This window comes from Eretmochelys imbricata, chromosome 1 (genome assembly GCF_965152235.1).
Source record: "Eretmochelys imbricata isolate rEreImb1 chromosome 1, rEreImb1.hap1, whole genome shotgun sequence".
Lineage (NCBI taxonomy): Eukaryota > Metazoa > Chordata > Testudines > Cheloniidae > Eretmochelys > Eretmochelys imbricata.
Window position 1 is genome coordinate 37,906,685 of NC_135572.1, and position 15,587 is coordinate 37,922,271.

General features: G+C 40.0%; 1 protein-coding gene across 1 annotated transcript in view; it reads right to left on the reverse strand.

Annotated features, from left to right (window-relative positions):
- The window catches only part of CWF19L2 (CWF19 like cell cycle control factor 2), a 169,302-nt gene that overhangs the window by 129,861 nt on the left and 23,854 nt on the right, over nucleotides 1–15,587 (reverse strand). Inside the window, exons 4-5 of the mRNA XM_077808705.1 lie at nucleotides 13,334–13,444; nucleotides 5,983–6,102 (exon numbers count right to left, since the gene is read on the reverse strand). Of these exons, the coding sequence (XP_077664831.1) occupies nucleotides 5,983–6,102; nucleotides 13,334–13,444 (231 nt within the window). The remainder of the gene's footprint in view (nucleotides 1–5,982; nucleotides 6,103–13,333; nucleotides 13,445–15,587) is intronic.

Consider the following 15,587-nt stretch of genomic DNA (forward strand, 5'->3'; position numbering starts at 1 on the left):
AAAATGGAAGATGAAATTTAATACTGATAAATGTAAGATAATGCACACTGGAAAACAATCCCAACTACACATTCACAGTTATGGGCTCTAAATTAGCTATTATCACTCAAAGATCTTGGAGTCACTGTGGATAGTTCTCTGAGAACTTCAGCTTAATGTACAGCAGCAGTCAACAAGGCTAACAGAATATTAGGAACTATTAAGCAAAGAGACAGAAAATATCTTAATGCCACTATATAAATCCATGCTTCCATTACACCTTGAATATTGTTCCAAATTCTTGTTGCCCCATCTCAAAAAAAGGATTTAGTGGAACTGGAAAAGGTTCAGAGAAGGGCAACAAGGATGATCAAGGGTATGGAACAACTTCCATACAAAGAGAAACTAAAAAGATTTGGGCTGTTCAGCTTAGAAAAGAGAAGGCTAAGCGAGAATATGATACTTGTCTATAGAATCATGAATGGTCTGGAAAAAGTGAACAGAGATGTGTTATTTACCCTTTCCCACAATACAAAAACCAGATGAAATTAATAGGTAGGAGATTTAAAACAAACAGGAGAAAGTATTTTTTCCACACCACGTACAATTAACCTCTGACTGCCACAAGGGGAAGACACAGGTGGACCACTCTATAATTGCCCTGTTCTTCACACTCCCCATGAAGGGTTGGTACTGGCCACTGTCTGAGACAGGATACTGGGCTTGATGGACCATTGAACTGACCCAGAATGGCTATTCTTATATTCTTATCCTTCAAGAAAGGCTTTGAGAAAACCAACATTCAATTGCAAATGAGAAGACACAGAGGAGAGAGAAGTATCAACAGCAGTTTTAATGACTGCAAGTTTCAATTCTAATACCATTTTCAGATGTTCAGAACTCTTTTGGTGGGGGAGGGCTCAAGTTTACCCCCAAAGGTGAATTTTCAAGCAAAAATCTATTCAAGCTGTTTTTGACTTATAAGGGGGTTAACAAAATGTTTTCCTTCATGTAACAAATTAATTCTGACCACTATTTTCTCCTCCTTGGAGAACTCAAAATTGCCTGAACTCTGAAACTTCAAACTTGCTACGTAAGTGGGCCTTAAGAAACCATACTTCCTTTGCTAAATTTGAAAATAAAAAAGGGAACTAAAACAGTTAGGAATGCAAAGTTAACAAAAATCAATGATTTAAAAAATGATGTATTTATTTAGCTTGGATTTAAATTTTTTTTTTTAATATTAGCCTATTTCAAAGTAAAATTGACAACCAATGTTAAGGCCTAAAATTATTGTGATATATTTAAATCATGAACACTGAATACAAAAATAATATTAAGCAGTAAATGTTTGTTGCCAAGTTTTAAAGAACGTTAAACCATTGAACTGGTGGAAATCACCGACAAAACATCTGGAACCAGAAATTCCTGAAGTGCTAAACCTGCTTTTGACAGCAGTAGCCTCTTCTGCAAGTGCATAGAGAATATTTTCTTAATTTAAGTTCAGTACAGTTCAATGACTAATTCATTCAATGTTAAAATACAAATTGGAAGTTGAAAAAGCACGAAAACCTGTTTTCCTCTTCCAATCTACGAATGAAAATTAGGTGTGAGGATGAAATCTACTAGTTCTAAAATTTTGAAAGATGCGGTAAACAGCCAGTTCAGTTCATAGAATCATAGAATATCAGGGTTGGAAGGGACCTCAGGAGGTCATCTAGTCCAACCCCCTGCTCAAAAGCAGGGCTGATCCCCAATTAAATCATCCCAGCCAGGGCTTTGTCAAGCCTGACCTTAAAAACTTCTAGGGAAGGAGATTCCACCACCTCCCTAGGTAACGCATTCCAGTGTTTCACCATCCTCCTAGTGAAAATCTTTTTCCTAATATCCAACCTAAATCTCCCCCACTGCAACTTGAGACCATTACTCCTTGTTCTGTCATCTGCTACCACCAAGAACAGTCTAGAGCCATCCTCTTTGGAACCCCCTTTCAGATAGTTGAAAGCAGCTATCAAATCCCCCCTCATTCTTCTCTTCCGTAGACTAAACATCCCCAGTTCCCTCAGCCTCTCTTCATAAATCATGTGTCCCAGTCCCCTAATCATTTTTGTTGCCCTCTGCTGGACTCTTTCCAATTTTTCCACAGCCTTCTTGTAGTGTGGGGCCCAAAACTGGACACAGTACTCCAGATGAGGCCTCACCAATGCTGAATAGAGGGGAATGATCACATCCCTCGATTTGCTGGCAATGCTGGCTACTTATACAGCCCAAAATGCCGTTAGCTGCTTTCGTGCTTGCTGATTAAAATCTTACATCTTACAAAATATAAATACGTCTGCAATTAGATGGGATTTAAAAGAGAATTCAAAGAATATGAACATCCTGAGACAAAAAATCATAAAATGTTTACTGTACTTTAGTAGGTACAGCGCTGATCAGGGCATTCTCTGCTGGTAGTGTGGACTATGACTTTCTATAACTCATGGTTAATTTTTAGGAACAGACAATCTGCACGGGTCCCCGTCACTGAAGTAGGTTGCATGGCCTGCTCCATAAGATGCTGCTTAAGGCACAAGCCTCTTGCCATCGGCCTTCTGTTCTTGAACTATAAGGTCACAATAAGGGATAGCCACCAACATGCTGGGCAGTGTTTAAAACCTGGTGAGGGCATCCTCATACTTAACTCGTACTTAACTACTCGTACTTAACTTAAATCGTACTTAACTACTAACTAAAACCTAAGGGTACTACTATAACTAACTATATAGAACAGAATCACAGGAACACAGATAGAAAAAGTGTGAGGTAGAAAATCACACAACACTCCAATTCAAGCTACAGGCAGTGAGAAGGAACTAAGGGGGAATCAGGCGGCACTGCTCTTAAATTGCCATCAGCAGGTCTACAGGCCAGAGGGTACAAGCACTGCCCCTATGGAGTAGTGCTAGGCAGTCTTTGGGCTTTGGTGTGCTGTGTGAATGCACAACAGAGTGGAATACACATCTGCAGTCAACTGAAGGAGAACTGCATTCTCTCAGTCATACAAACCAATGTATTTAATTTGAGATACACCTTTGATTTCTACCTCCAAATTACAAAAGTTTGCACTTTCCACAAGATTCAGTAAGTGCTGACAGAGACTCCCTCCGTGGAAAGAAGAAAATTGCTTCACTGTAATTCCTGTTCTCAGGAGATACATAAAGAGATATAGCTCTCCAGTTCTGAGTCAGTACTCCCAGAGTATGAATAGCAGGCACCTCCATTATGCAGAAGTCTAAATTCATTAAGTTGCTTCACTACTGAGAGTGAAGGGTGCACTTGCCCCTGCACGGGAGCCATAATGGCCTTTATTGCCTCTGACCACTAGTTCCTTTTTCTCTACCTAAACCACAGGGCCATATTCTCCTTCATGATCCTGCCATTTGGCAACACTCTGGGAGCAGGCAGGAATGTCCACTGAAGTAAAGGGGTTCTCTGGGCTGCAAAGCACAGCTGAAATGTTTCTACCTTGTACTCCCAACTCTTCATCACCACGGGCATAGGGGACACGCTGTGGGAAAGAAGAAGAGTGGCTGGACTATGCCACACTCAGTTTTAAAGATACCTTGGCGCTCCCACCAGCACACACACTGTGTGCCAAGAGCAGCTCTGTCAGAATGGAGATTGTGATGCAGAAAGCATAAAAGAATGGCTGTGTCGGGAAAGTGAGCGGATGGTGTGACACTATGCTCCAAAGAAGCACCCTGGAAACCCATATTAACCACTGTGAAATAATTATGATAATGTTGTGTACAAAGTATGCCTTGTGAGGTATCATTTTAAAAATCTTCATCTGCTGAACATTAATATTTTGTTGGATTGTATGTGTCATCACGGTATGTCAAGTTATGAAGTTTTGCTATGCGTGTGTTACTGAAATACGTTGTAAGATTGGAAACACATCTGGAGAACAAAGACTTTGAATGGGAGAGGTGATCCCAGGCTGGAAAGGAGAATCCTATGTATTAAGAAACTCTACCATCTATCAGGGTGAGACACTGCCTGGTTCAAAACCTGTTTAGTTTATAGAACTAAGATTGCAATTTTTTTTTTTTATTTCCTAGGTAACCAACTTTGATCTGTATGCTTATTACTTGTAATCACTTAAAATCTACCTTTCTGTAATTAACAAATCCGTTTTATGTTTACCTAAAACGGTGCGTTTTGGTTGAAGTACTTGGGAAATCTGCTCAGGATGCAATGGCTGGTCCACGTTCACTTACCTTTGTGACAGACTAGGTTATAAATAAGGCTGTGTATCTGTCATGGAAGTCACAGAAGTCATGGATTCTGTGACTTCTGCAGTGGCTAGTGTGGCTGACCCCAGGGCCACTCAAGCAGCTGGCTGCAGGATCAGCGGCTCAGGCAGCCCCAGGGACCACCACACCAGCTGCTGCTAGAGCAGACCCGCAGCAGTGGCCTCCCGAGGGACCTCCCGAGCAGTGGCCGGTGCAGCTGGCACCAGGGACTGCCTGAGCAGCAGTCCCGGGGGCAACCAGGGCAATGGCCAATGTGGCTGTCCCTGAGCAGCGGCCCCGGGGACAGCCACACGAGCCTCTGCTCGGCAGCCCCTAGCTGCTGGCCCCTGGGACCACCCAAGCAGCAGCCAGTGTCCACGAGTCCAACCCCAGAGCAGCAGCTCCCCAGGCCTCCCCGCCCAGGGTAGTGGCACCCCAGCCCACCTCCCCCCAGCCCCTGCTAAGATTTAGACAGGGGTATTTATGTAAAGATCATAGACAGGTCATGGGCCATGAATTTTTGTTTATTGCCCGTGACCTGTCCATGGCTTTTACTAAAAATACCAATCACTAAATCGTAGCCTAGTTATAAACTTACATTGGGCAGGTTTCTGACCACAGCAGGACGGTACAGCCCTGGAGTCCTAGGCTGGGAAGCTGGGGGAATTAGCTGAAGCCTCTATTGTTGGTTCATGACTGGCTGGCGAAAATATTCATGTAACTCAGCCGGGTGTGTCCCTGTCAATGGATGTATGTATAAGTGCAGTATCTGGATGGGGTTTACAGCTTGCCCTAGCATCACAGTTTCAGAGGGAGCCCAGATTGGTAAGACTGAGGGCTTAGCAATACCCCAGTTCCAGGCTGCACCCCAGGGAACCCGTCACAAGTAGTTAAATAGGATCTGTTAAAGTATACCTTCTGAGATCAGGATCGACATGTAAATAATCATATACCACATTCCTAAAGCTAATATCCCTTAGAATTAAGAATTCATCATATAGTTTTGGACTGAACACTGAAGACTCCTTTAGAAGTATAGAAAAGTTTAAAAAATAACTGAAAAAGCAACAACAAAACATCGCCCCCTTCACGCCTTCTCAAAAGCTAGTAAGGACAACAACTAGGATGATGTAAATTGAATCCAAACAGGAATTTCATGTCAACATTGATGTTTCTTAGAGGCAGGACAACAAACTGGAAAACTCTACAATAGTGGGTGGTCAAAGAGAGGACTACGGGCATATAAATACTAGGTAATATTTGTCTGCCATCTGCCTGCAGAACTGAACAGAAAGTCAATCTCCCCCTCCCTTCTGCCCCCACCCCAGTCTGCCAATTTCTACCTATTCAACAGATCTCTATAAAGTGATTCAAGTATTATAGGCAGATAGCTGCCATAAAAATACAATTTTTATTATTTAATATTGTTCTACTAGAATTGGCTTTCTTCTTAATTGAAGTTTAAGTTAATGGGTTTCCTATCACACAGTAAGCTTCCTAAAGTAAATTCTCTCCCTCATCCCAAACAAGTAATAACCTGACCACCACCATATGGTCAATAAATACTATTTTAAGAAGATTTTAAAAATAAAATTGTAATCTAAAAGAGGATTAATTTAAGCAATTTAGAGTACACATAGTTTATAAAATCTTAAGTGTATGACAGAACTATACACTGCATTTAGGAAGATACAGAAAAAACTAGTGCAATATATAAATATTTTACCTGTTCAATTGTTTGGGCTTTCTTTTGCTCCAATAATTTTTCTGTTTCTTTGTCAGCTTTGAGTGATGCTGCAGACATGGTTTTCAGAGACATAAAATCTAAGGTCATCCATTCATCCCTCTGTAATAATACAAACAGTTTCATCCAAAACAAAATACCCACACTCGGTTTCTGTAACAAAAATATATGGCTTAGCTTAAATCAAACTCACAAAATGACCGGCATCATCTGATATCTAGAATATATGGTGTAGATTTTACAGCAGTTTCTAGCTGTCAAAACGTTTTTGCATACAAAACAAATATTCTAAAGATTTCATTCATGAAATTCACTTACATATGCAGACTTTTTACTGCTTTTCTTTGTAATTCCAGATGTTCAGTCTAGATGTGATTTATTTATGAGCAAGCACACTAGTAAAAATGTGGGTACACACAAATTCATGAGAGTAAATAGGAATGTCGTTCTTCACTGAACATTGTATGTTTTGTACATCATTTTGCCAGATCACTTTACATGCCACCTTACTCCAAAACCACTGAAGAGTTAATGATTCTTACTGCATTTGGCTTCATGATCTCTTTGGTCTAATTTAGCATGCACAAAATCTACAACTAATCATAGGGTGCAGCTGATAGCTCCCAGACACCCAAACGTGCCCATAAATCCAGTAGTTAAACACTTATCGTCTATGAAACATGTTAACAAATGCAGGTACAAAACCACATTTACAGAATGCCAGATTGACGCCATTTTAAATATAAGGGCTATTATCTCAAGAAAAAAGTAGATTAAATAAACCATGATATAGGGCAATATGCCACACTCAAACAGGTAAAGGCATATTTTCCTCCCTCCCCCACAGATCACACAACATCTACAACAAATAAAATATTTGTGAAGCATGAAAAGAAAGCAGTAAAATGCACAATGAAAATGACTAATTAACCAAAATCAAAATGTGAGACACATCCATGTATATTCTAACAAGAATGGAATTCTGGTACCATTCTAGAACAACTTAAAAATATAGTGTTCATTCTGATCCTTAATTTTCAAGGCTTGAAGTGCCAATCTGAATAGCTGCCACTACGTTATGTCATGTCTCATTTACAACCAATGCTGCTAGATGATGCACCTGAGACAATTTCAAATATATGAAATGGAAGATACTCCACTTCCTAAAGGAGATTTGGGCTAAGGAGGAGGAACAAAAAGGTGGGGTCATCTACAAAATATCATCAATTTACCATGGTGAATGAGGATAATTAAGGTACTATATATAGGAATGACAGAGAAGGTTGTACTGGTGGGGGAGTGGCACTGGATGTTCAAGAAAGCATAGAGTCAATTAAAGTAAAAATCTTAAATGAATCAAACTGTACCAGAGAATCTCTATGGCTAAAAATTCCATGCTTTAACAATAAGAGTATAGCAGTAGGAATACATTACCAACCACATGACCATAATGATGACAGTGATTGTGAAATGCTCAGGGAGACTGGAGAGGCTACAAAGGATTTCAACTATCCTCATTAACTGGGTACATCTCACCTCAGGACAGGATGCAGAGATAATATTTCTAGACACATTAATGACTACTTCTTGGAGCAGCTTCTCCTGGAGCCCACAAATGGAGAAGCAATTCTTGATTTAGTCCTAAGTGGCACACAGCCTCTGGTTCAAGAGGTGAATATAGCTGAATCACTCGGTAAAATGAACCATAATGCAATTTAATTTCACATCCTGGGGCAGGGGGGAAGCGGGTGTCAAAGAAACCCACCACAGTTGCATGTAACTTCTAAAAGGGGAACTACACAAAAACAAGGAAGCTAGTTAAATGGAAATTAAAAGGAACAATCATAAGGGTGAAATGTCTGCAAACCGCATGAAGACTATTTAAAAACACCATTATAGAGGCTGAAGCTAAATCTATGCCCCAAATTAAAAAACAGCAAGAGGACCAAAAAACTACCACCATTGCTAAACAGCAGAGTAAAAGAGGCAGTTAGAGGTAAAAAGGTATCCTTTAAAAATTGGAAGTCAAATCCTAGTGAAGAAAAATGAAAGGACCATAAACTCTGGAAAGTCTAGTGCAAAAGTAATAAGGGAAACCAAGAAAGAATCTGAAGAGCAATTAGGTCAAGACACAAAAACAGCAACTTTTTTTAAGTACATCAGAAGCAGGAAGACTGCCAAGCAGTCACTGGGACACTGGATGATTGAGAAGCTAAACGAGTATTCAAGGAAGATAAGGATATTGCAGAGAAGCGAAATGAATTCTTTGCATCAGTCTTCACTGCAGAGGATGTGGGGCACACCCCTACATCAGAGCCATTGTTTTCAGGTGACAAATCTGAGGACCTGTCCCAGGTTGATGTGTCCATAGAGGTGGTTATGGAACAAACTGATCAATTAAATAGTAAGAAGTAACCAGAACCTGATGGTATTCACACAAGAGTTCTGAAGAAACTCAAATATAAACTACAGAACTACCAGCTGTAGTATGTAATCAATTGCTGAAACAAGCCTCTATACCAGGTAACTGGAAGGTGGTTAACAAAGCCTATTTTTAAAAAGGGCCCCAGAGGTGATCCTGGCTATTACAGGTCAGTGAGCCTAACTTCAGTGTTGGGAAAATTGATAGAAACTATAGTAAGGAACAAAATTATCAGACACAAACACAATTTTTTGGCAAAGTGTCAACATGGCTTTTGTAAAGGGAAATTATGCCTCAATCTATTAGAATTCTTTGAGGGCATCAACAAGCATGTGGCTAAGGGTGATGCACTTGATACTGTGTACATAGATTTCAGAAAGCCTTTAACAAGGTCCTTCACCAAAGGTGCTTAAGGAAACTAACTAGTTACAAGATAAGAGGGAAGGTCCTCTCATGGATCAGTACCTGGTTAAAAGATAGGAAATAAAGGGTAGGAATAAATTATCCATTTTCACAGTAAAGAGAGGCAAATAGCAGGGTCACCATAGGATCTATAGTGGGACCAATGCTCCTCAAAATAGAATTACAGAATCATAGAACTGGAAGGGACCTCGAGAGGTCATCTAGTCCAGTCCCCTACACTCAATGCAGGACTAAGTATTATCTAGACCATCCCTGACAGGTGTTTGTCCAACCTGCTCTTAAAAATCCCCAGTGATGGACATACCACAACCTTCCTAGACAATTTATTCCAGTGCTTAACCACTCCGACAGTTAGGAAGTTTTTCCTACTGTCCAACCTAAACCTCCCTTGCTGCAATTTAAGCCCACTGCTTCTTGTCCTATCCTCAGAGGTTAAGAAGAACAATGTTTCTCCCTCCTCCTTGCAACAACCTCTTATGTACTTGAAAACTGTTATGTGTCCTCTCAGTCTTCTCTTCTCCAGACTAAGCAAACCCAGTTTTTTCAATCTTCCCTCATAGGTCACGTTTTCCAGACCTTTAATCATTTTTGTTGGTCTTCCCTGGACTTTCTCCAATTCATCCACATCTTTCCTGAAATGTGACACCCAAAACTGGACATAATACTCCAGTTGAAGCCTAATCAGTGTGGAGTAAAGCGGAAGAATTACTTCTCATGTCTTTGCTTCCAACACTCCTGCTAATACGTCCCAGAATGATGTTTGCTTTTTTGGCAACAGCATTACACTGTTGACCCATGTTTAGCTTGTGATCCACTATGACCCCCAGATCCCTTTCCGCAGTACTGCTTCCTAGGCAGTCATTTCCCATTTTGTATGTGTGCAACTGATTGTTCCTTCCTAAATTAAGTACTTTGCATTTGTCCTTACTGAATTTCATTCTATTTACTTCAGACCATTTCTCCAGTTTGTTCAGATCATTTTGAATTTTAATCCTATCCTCCAAAGCACTTGCAACCCCTCCCAGATTGGTATCATCCACAAACTTTATAAAAGTGTACTCTCTCTGCCATTACCTAAATCATTGATGAAGATATTGAACAGAACCAGACACAGAACCAATCCCTGCAGGACCCCACTCATTATTCCCTTCCAGCATGACTGTGAACCACTGATAACCACTCTCTGGGAATGATTTTCCAACCAGTTATGCACCCACCTTATAGTAGCTCCATCTAGGTTGTATTTCCCTAGTTTGTTTATGAGAAGGTCATGAGAGACAGTAACAAAAGACTTACTAAAGTCAAGATATACCACATCTACTGCTTCCCCCCAATCCACTAGGCTTGTTACCCTGTCAAAGAAAGCTATCATGTTGGTTTGACACCAGCACTAACACATTGATAAATGTTCTGGAAAAAGTGGTAAGCAGTGAGTTGGCAAAATTTGCAGATGATACACAATTACTGGTTTGGGCAACATAGTTATATCCAAAGCTGACTGCAAATAGTTACAAAGGGATCTCACAAAACTGGGTGACAAAATAGCAGGTGAAATTCAATGTTGATAAATGCAAAGTAATGCACATTGGAAAACATAATCCCAACTATAAATATAAAATGATGGGGTCTAAATGAGCTCCTATCACTCAAGAAAGATCTTGGAGTCATTGTGGATAGTTCCCTGAAAACATCCACTCAATGTGCAGTGGCAGTCAAAAAATCTAACAATGTTAGGAACCATTAGGAAAGGATAGATAATAAGACGAAAACATCATAATGCCACTATATAAATCCATGGTACGCCCACATCCCTGGAGTTCTGGTCACCCCATATCATAAAAGATATTAGAATTGGAAAGGGTGCAGAGAAGGGATACAAAAATTATTAAGGTTATGGAACAGCTTCCATATGAGGAGAGATTAAAAAGATTGGGATTATTCATTTTAGAAGAAAAGTTGACTGGGGGGGGGGGGAGGGTGAATGATAGATGTCTATAAAATCACAAATGTAGTGGAGAAAGTGAATAAGGAAGTATTGTTTTCCCTTCACATAACACAAGAACTAAACGATCACCCAATGAAATTAATAAGCAGTAAATATAAGGAAGTACTACTTCACACAATGCACAATCAACCTGTGGATCTCGTTGCCAGGGGATGTTACGAAGGCCATAAGTATAACTGGGTTCAAAAAGAATTAGACAAGTTCATGGAGGATAGGTCCAGCAATGGCTATTAGTCAAAATGGTCAGGGATGCAACCCTGCACTCTGGGTGTCTTTAAACCTCTGATGGCTAGAAGCTGGGACTAGACGACAGAGGATAGGTCACTCGATAATTGCCCTGTTCTGTTCATTCTCTTTGAGGCATCTGGTACTGGCCACTATGAAGTCTGACCCATTCTTACAGTGATCCTCTCCAAAAAAAGAAAAAGCTTGAAGAATTCAATGCTTACAGGGAGAACAAATGCCCATGAGCTAAAAAAGGGATTGTTTCTGAACTTTTATCCTGCTAGTTTCAGCAATCAGTAAAGGGCATTTCTCTGATTCAGAGAGGCTTTTTCCTTCCCTTGACTAGAGGCACTTCATGAAGTCAGTCCCCGGAAGCCGGAACCATATTCACAATTAACTTCACAGTGTAGAAAAGGCCATGAAACTTATGATCATTTTTAGGTCATTGAAATGTGCTGGGGAAAATATGTATCTGTCCATTTGCCAATCCCGAGGGAGTCCACCAAGGGGGGGAAAAAAATCCTCAAATATCACACTAACTCCTCATACAAAGTGTATAGTCTAATTCTGGACAGCCAAGTACCAGTTGACCAATTCACAGACCAACTAGTGTTTGGACAAGGACGAAATGACCTTGAAGCAAAAGCTATTAGTAGAGATCCAAAAACGTTTTTATACAGCCTCCTCAGTTCAGACTGCATTCAACAATCTACACCTTAAAGACAGGGGTAGGGTCATTCAGGAAAGTTCCTGTAAGTTTACCTATATTGCCTTTAGGCCTGACCTGCCAGAAAAGAGAAGGAGAAACCTGAAAAGCAGAGATGCTGAAAGAGACCTGGGGGCAACCATGGACAGTAATTATATAGGAGTTTGCAATTCAACATGGCAGAAAAAAATAAATCAATGTAACTTTGGACAACAGATACAGGGACATCACATCACAGAGCACATGGTGTATGGCCCTAAGGTGACTGCACTTGGAGTAAAGCATTCATTTCAAGATCTTTGATACCAGATACATTGGAGGGAGATTAAGAGAAGCTTACTTATGAGAAAATATATACAAGGGAAGCTACCTCTCTTTCTAACTGCACTTAGGTGGAAAAAAAGATGTGGGACAGAGAACGCTACCCCAAAAACTTCCCTGTACAATGGTTTGACAGGATAAACAGAGACCTAGTCTGGTTTGCACACCCTCACCAAAAGAGGAGCACTTCTTTGTTTTCTTTCAGCGTTCTTCAATTTGATGATTTTAAAGGACCCAACCCACTGCTGGTGTTACAATCATGGTATTACTAATAAAAACCTCTTGAAAGGAGGCTTAACTATACAGAGGGGAAAACTAGATTAGGGAAAGTGCTGGAAGCAAGGAGACCAACCTTATTGGTCCTTGGCTGTTCCAAAATTTACCCTCCTAAGACTATGTGGGCCTAGCACACACAAGTAATTCACGTGCCACACATGAAGTAATTCACATGTGTGCCAAATAGAATTGGATAGACTTGCTTTCAAAGAACTAAATAACAGTTCAGCCTGAATCATTTCAGTCTGCACTAGCTTAGTGCCATCATGGTCTCCACTGTCCTACAGTACATCAGTGGCCTTTCAAAAATCCCCCTACTCTATCTAGGGTCTACATTAGCATCATGGGATAGGTAACCAAAACTGAACTGAGAGGATTAAAACACACATCAATATAGCTATAAAAGGCACACTTAACAGTCTGTGCTTAAACCAGTGTAATCACACTGCTTCAGTTAGGGGCAGTTCAATTCTCCAGATGACACAAATTTGTGAGGTGTAGAGCATAGCTAAGAAAACTAGCAAGATCCCTGATGCAACCAGTCTTGCTGGTCAAACATTCTGCCATTTCTTTAGTCACTGTACCTCTTCAAGCACCATGTACCCAAAAAGTCATTCAAGATTGACTTGATCTATGCAGAGAAATTAACAGGATTAGTCAAGATTTTAATCTGACTTTATTAAGAAAGCCAGGCTAAATCACTACATATGATGCACAAAACTGATGCTAAGCAGCATAATTGTACTACTTTATTAAATACTTGATAAAACAGGAAAAATGGTCCAATTAACAAAATCTAACATTTACCTAAATATATATATATATATATATATTATATTTACATTTTAAGTAGTTATTGACCAAAGAATTTACAACGAACTATAGACCAAATATAGCCACACTTTACACTAGGCCCAAATGAGTTTACCTTTCCATAATTAACCAGGCTCCTCACCTGAACTGCAGGATTTTCTGTAGTATCCGGCTGCTCCTTCTTGACTTTCCAAGCCTTTTCTGTGCAAATTGACTGTGATATAGTTGACTCAACCCATTCAACTGAAGAACCCTAAGAATAAGTGTTTGAGTAATTTAGAAAAATTCAAAAGCACTGTATTTTCTGGAATGACCAAACCTTAAAGCACTGTTATAAACTGAGGACACACTATTACTAAGAACATTTTACAAAGAAAATGCCATTTGATGTGATTGCATCAAAATAGCATGTTAATCTCTCCCTATCCCATATCAACAGTTTTAATATTGTATTGTCATGCAAAGAAAACACAATGGCCATTCGCCAGAGGGTTGAAACTGTCCTGCTGATACTTTGAAACAAACAAAAAATACGTACAATTAAAATTTCTACATTAGTGACAAAATAAAAAAAGAAATGTTTTATTAAGCTTTACTGGTACAACAGTCGAGTTTAAATTAAAAACGTAATAATTTACATCATCTCTTTACATTTTAATTGTATCTCATTCCCACCCAATACACATGCATCTCTCTCTACAAGGAAGAGTAGTTTTCTGGAGTGCTGAGATTTTATACTCGTAACAAACCACTCTCTGCTGATCAGACATTCCCTGTTACTTATAGGAACCTGACATGAGAACAAAATACTTTGTATCAAAGAGAAAAGGAGTAGTAGTGGCACCTTAGAGACTAACCAATTTATTTGCGCATAAGCTTTCGTGAGCTACAGCTCACTTCATCGGATGGGTATCAGGGCCAGAAGGGTGCTGCATCTTGGGACTGTCATAAATATAAAGGGAAGGGTAAACCCCTTTGAAATCCCTCCTGGCCAGGGGAAAGCTCCTCTCACCTGTAAAGGGTTAAGAAGCTAAAGGTAACCTCGCTGGCACCTGACCAAAATGACCAATGAGGAGACAAGATACTTTCAAAAGCTGGGAGGAGGGAGAGAAACAAAGGGTCTGTGTCTGTCTGTATGCTGGGTCTTTGCTGGGGATAGACCAGGAATGGAGTCTTAGAACTTTTAGTAAGTAATCTAGCTAGGTATGTGTTAGATTATGATTTCTTTAAATGGCTGAGAAAAGAATTGTGCTGAATAGAATAACTATTTCTGTCTGTGTATCTTTTTTGTAACTTAAGGTTTTGCCTAGAGAGGTTCTCTATGTTTTTGAATCTAATTACCCTGTAAGATATATCTACCATCCTGATTTTACAGGGGGGATTTCTTTATTTCTATTTACTTCTATTTTTTATTAAAAGTCTTCTTGTAAAAAAACTGAATGCTTTTTCATTGTTCTCAGATCCAAGGGTTTGGGTCTGTGGTCACCTATGCAAATTGGTGAGGCTTTTTATCCAACATTTCCCAGGAAAGGGGGGGTGCAAGTGTTGGGAGGATTGTTCATTGTTCTTAAGATCCAAGGGTCTGGGTCTGTAGTCACCTAGGCAAATTGGTGAGGCTTTTTACCAAACCTTGTCCAGGAAGTGGGGTGCAAGGTTTTGGGAAGTATTTTGGGGGGAAGGACGCGTCCAAACAGCTCTTCCCCAGTAACCAGTATTAGTTTGGTGGTGGTAGCGGCCAGTCCAAGGACAACGGGTGGAATATTTTGTACCTTGGGGAAGTTTTGACCTAAGCTGGTAAAGATAAGCTTAGGAGGTTTTTCATGCAGGTCCCCACATCTGTACCCTAGAGTTCAGAGTGGGGGAGGAACCTTGACAGGGACTCTCTGATGTAATTTGCAGCTTTGGGTGCTTCCCACAGGAAACATGGGACCAATCTGTGGTTTTGGTTATTTCCCACAGGTCAGCAAGTCAAAAGCACGGTTCACTTAAATGTATGTTCCTGCAGAAAAATCTCGTCCTACTGAACCTTCCTATGCATCAGGAAGAAAGGGAAATCTTCATGAAGACAACAATAAAGCTACCGTGCTTGCACACAAATGCTACATTTAAAACTGGGACTTCAAAACATGTAACAAACTCAGAAAATCCAATCAGAACAGGATTTCCTGCTGGCCTGTTTACTCCACTTGATAAAAAATGAAAAACGAGAGGGCCAGGAAGCAGTGCCATGATTTCCAAGTAAGTCTCTGTCTACTAAAAATAAAATGGGAACCCACTGGCCTCTAACTGGAAGAGAGAGCATTACAGAAGCATTAAAGAAACTGAAAAAACCTGCACCTTTAAATTAATAAAATACCAGCAAGATATCACGTAGCACTCTTTAGGAAAAGGAAAAT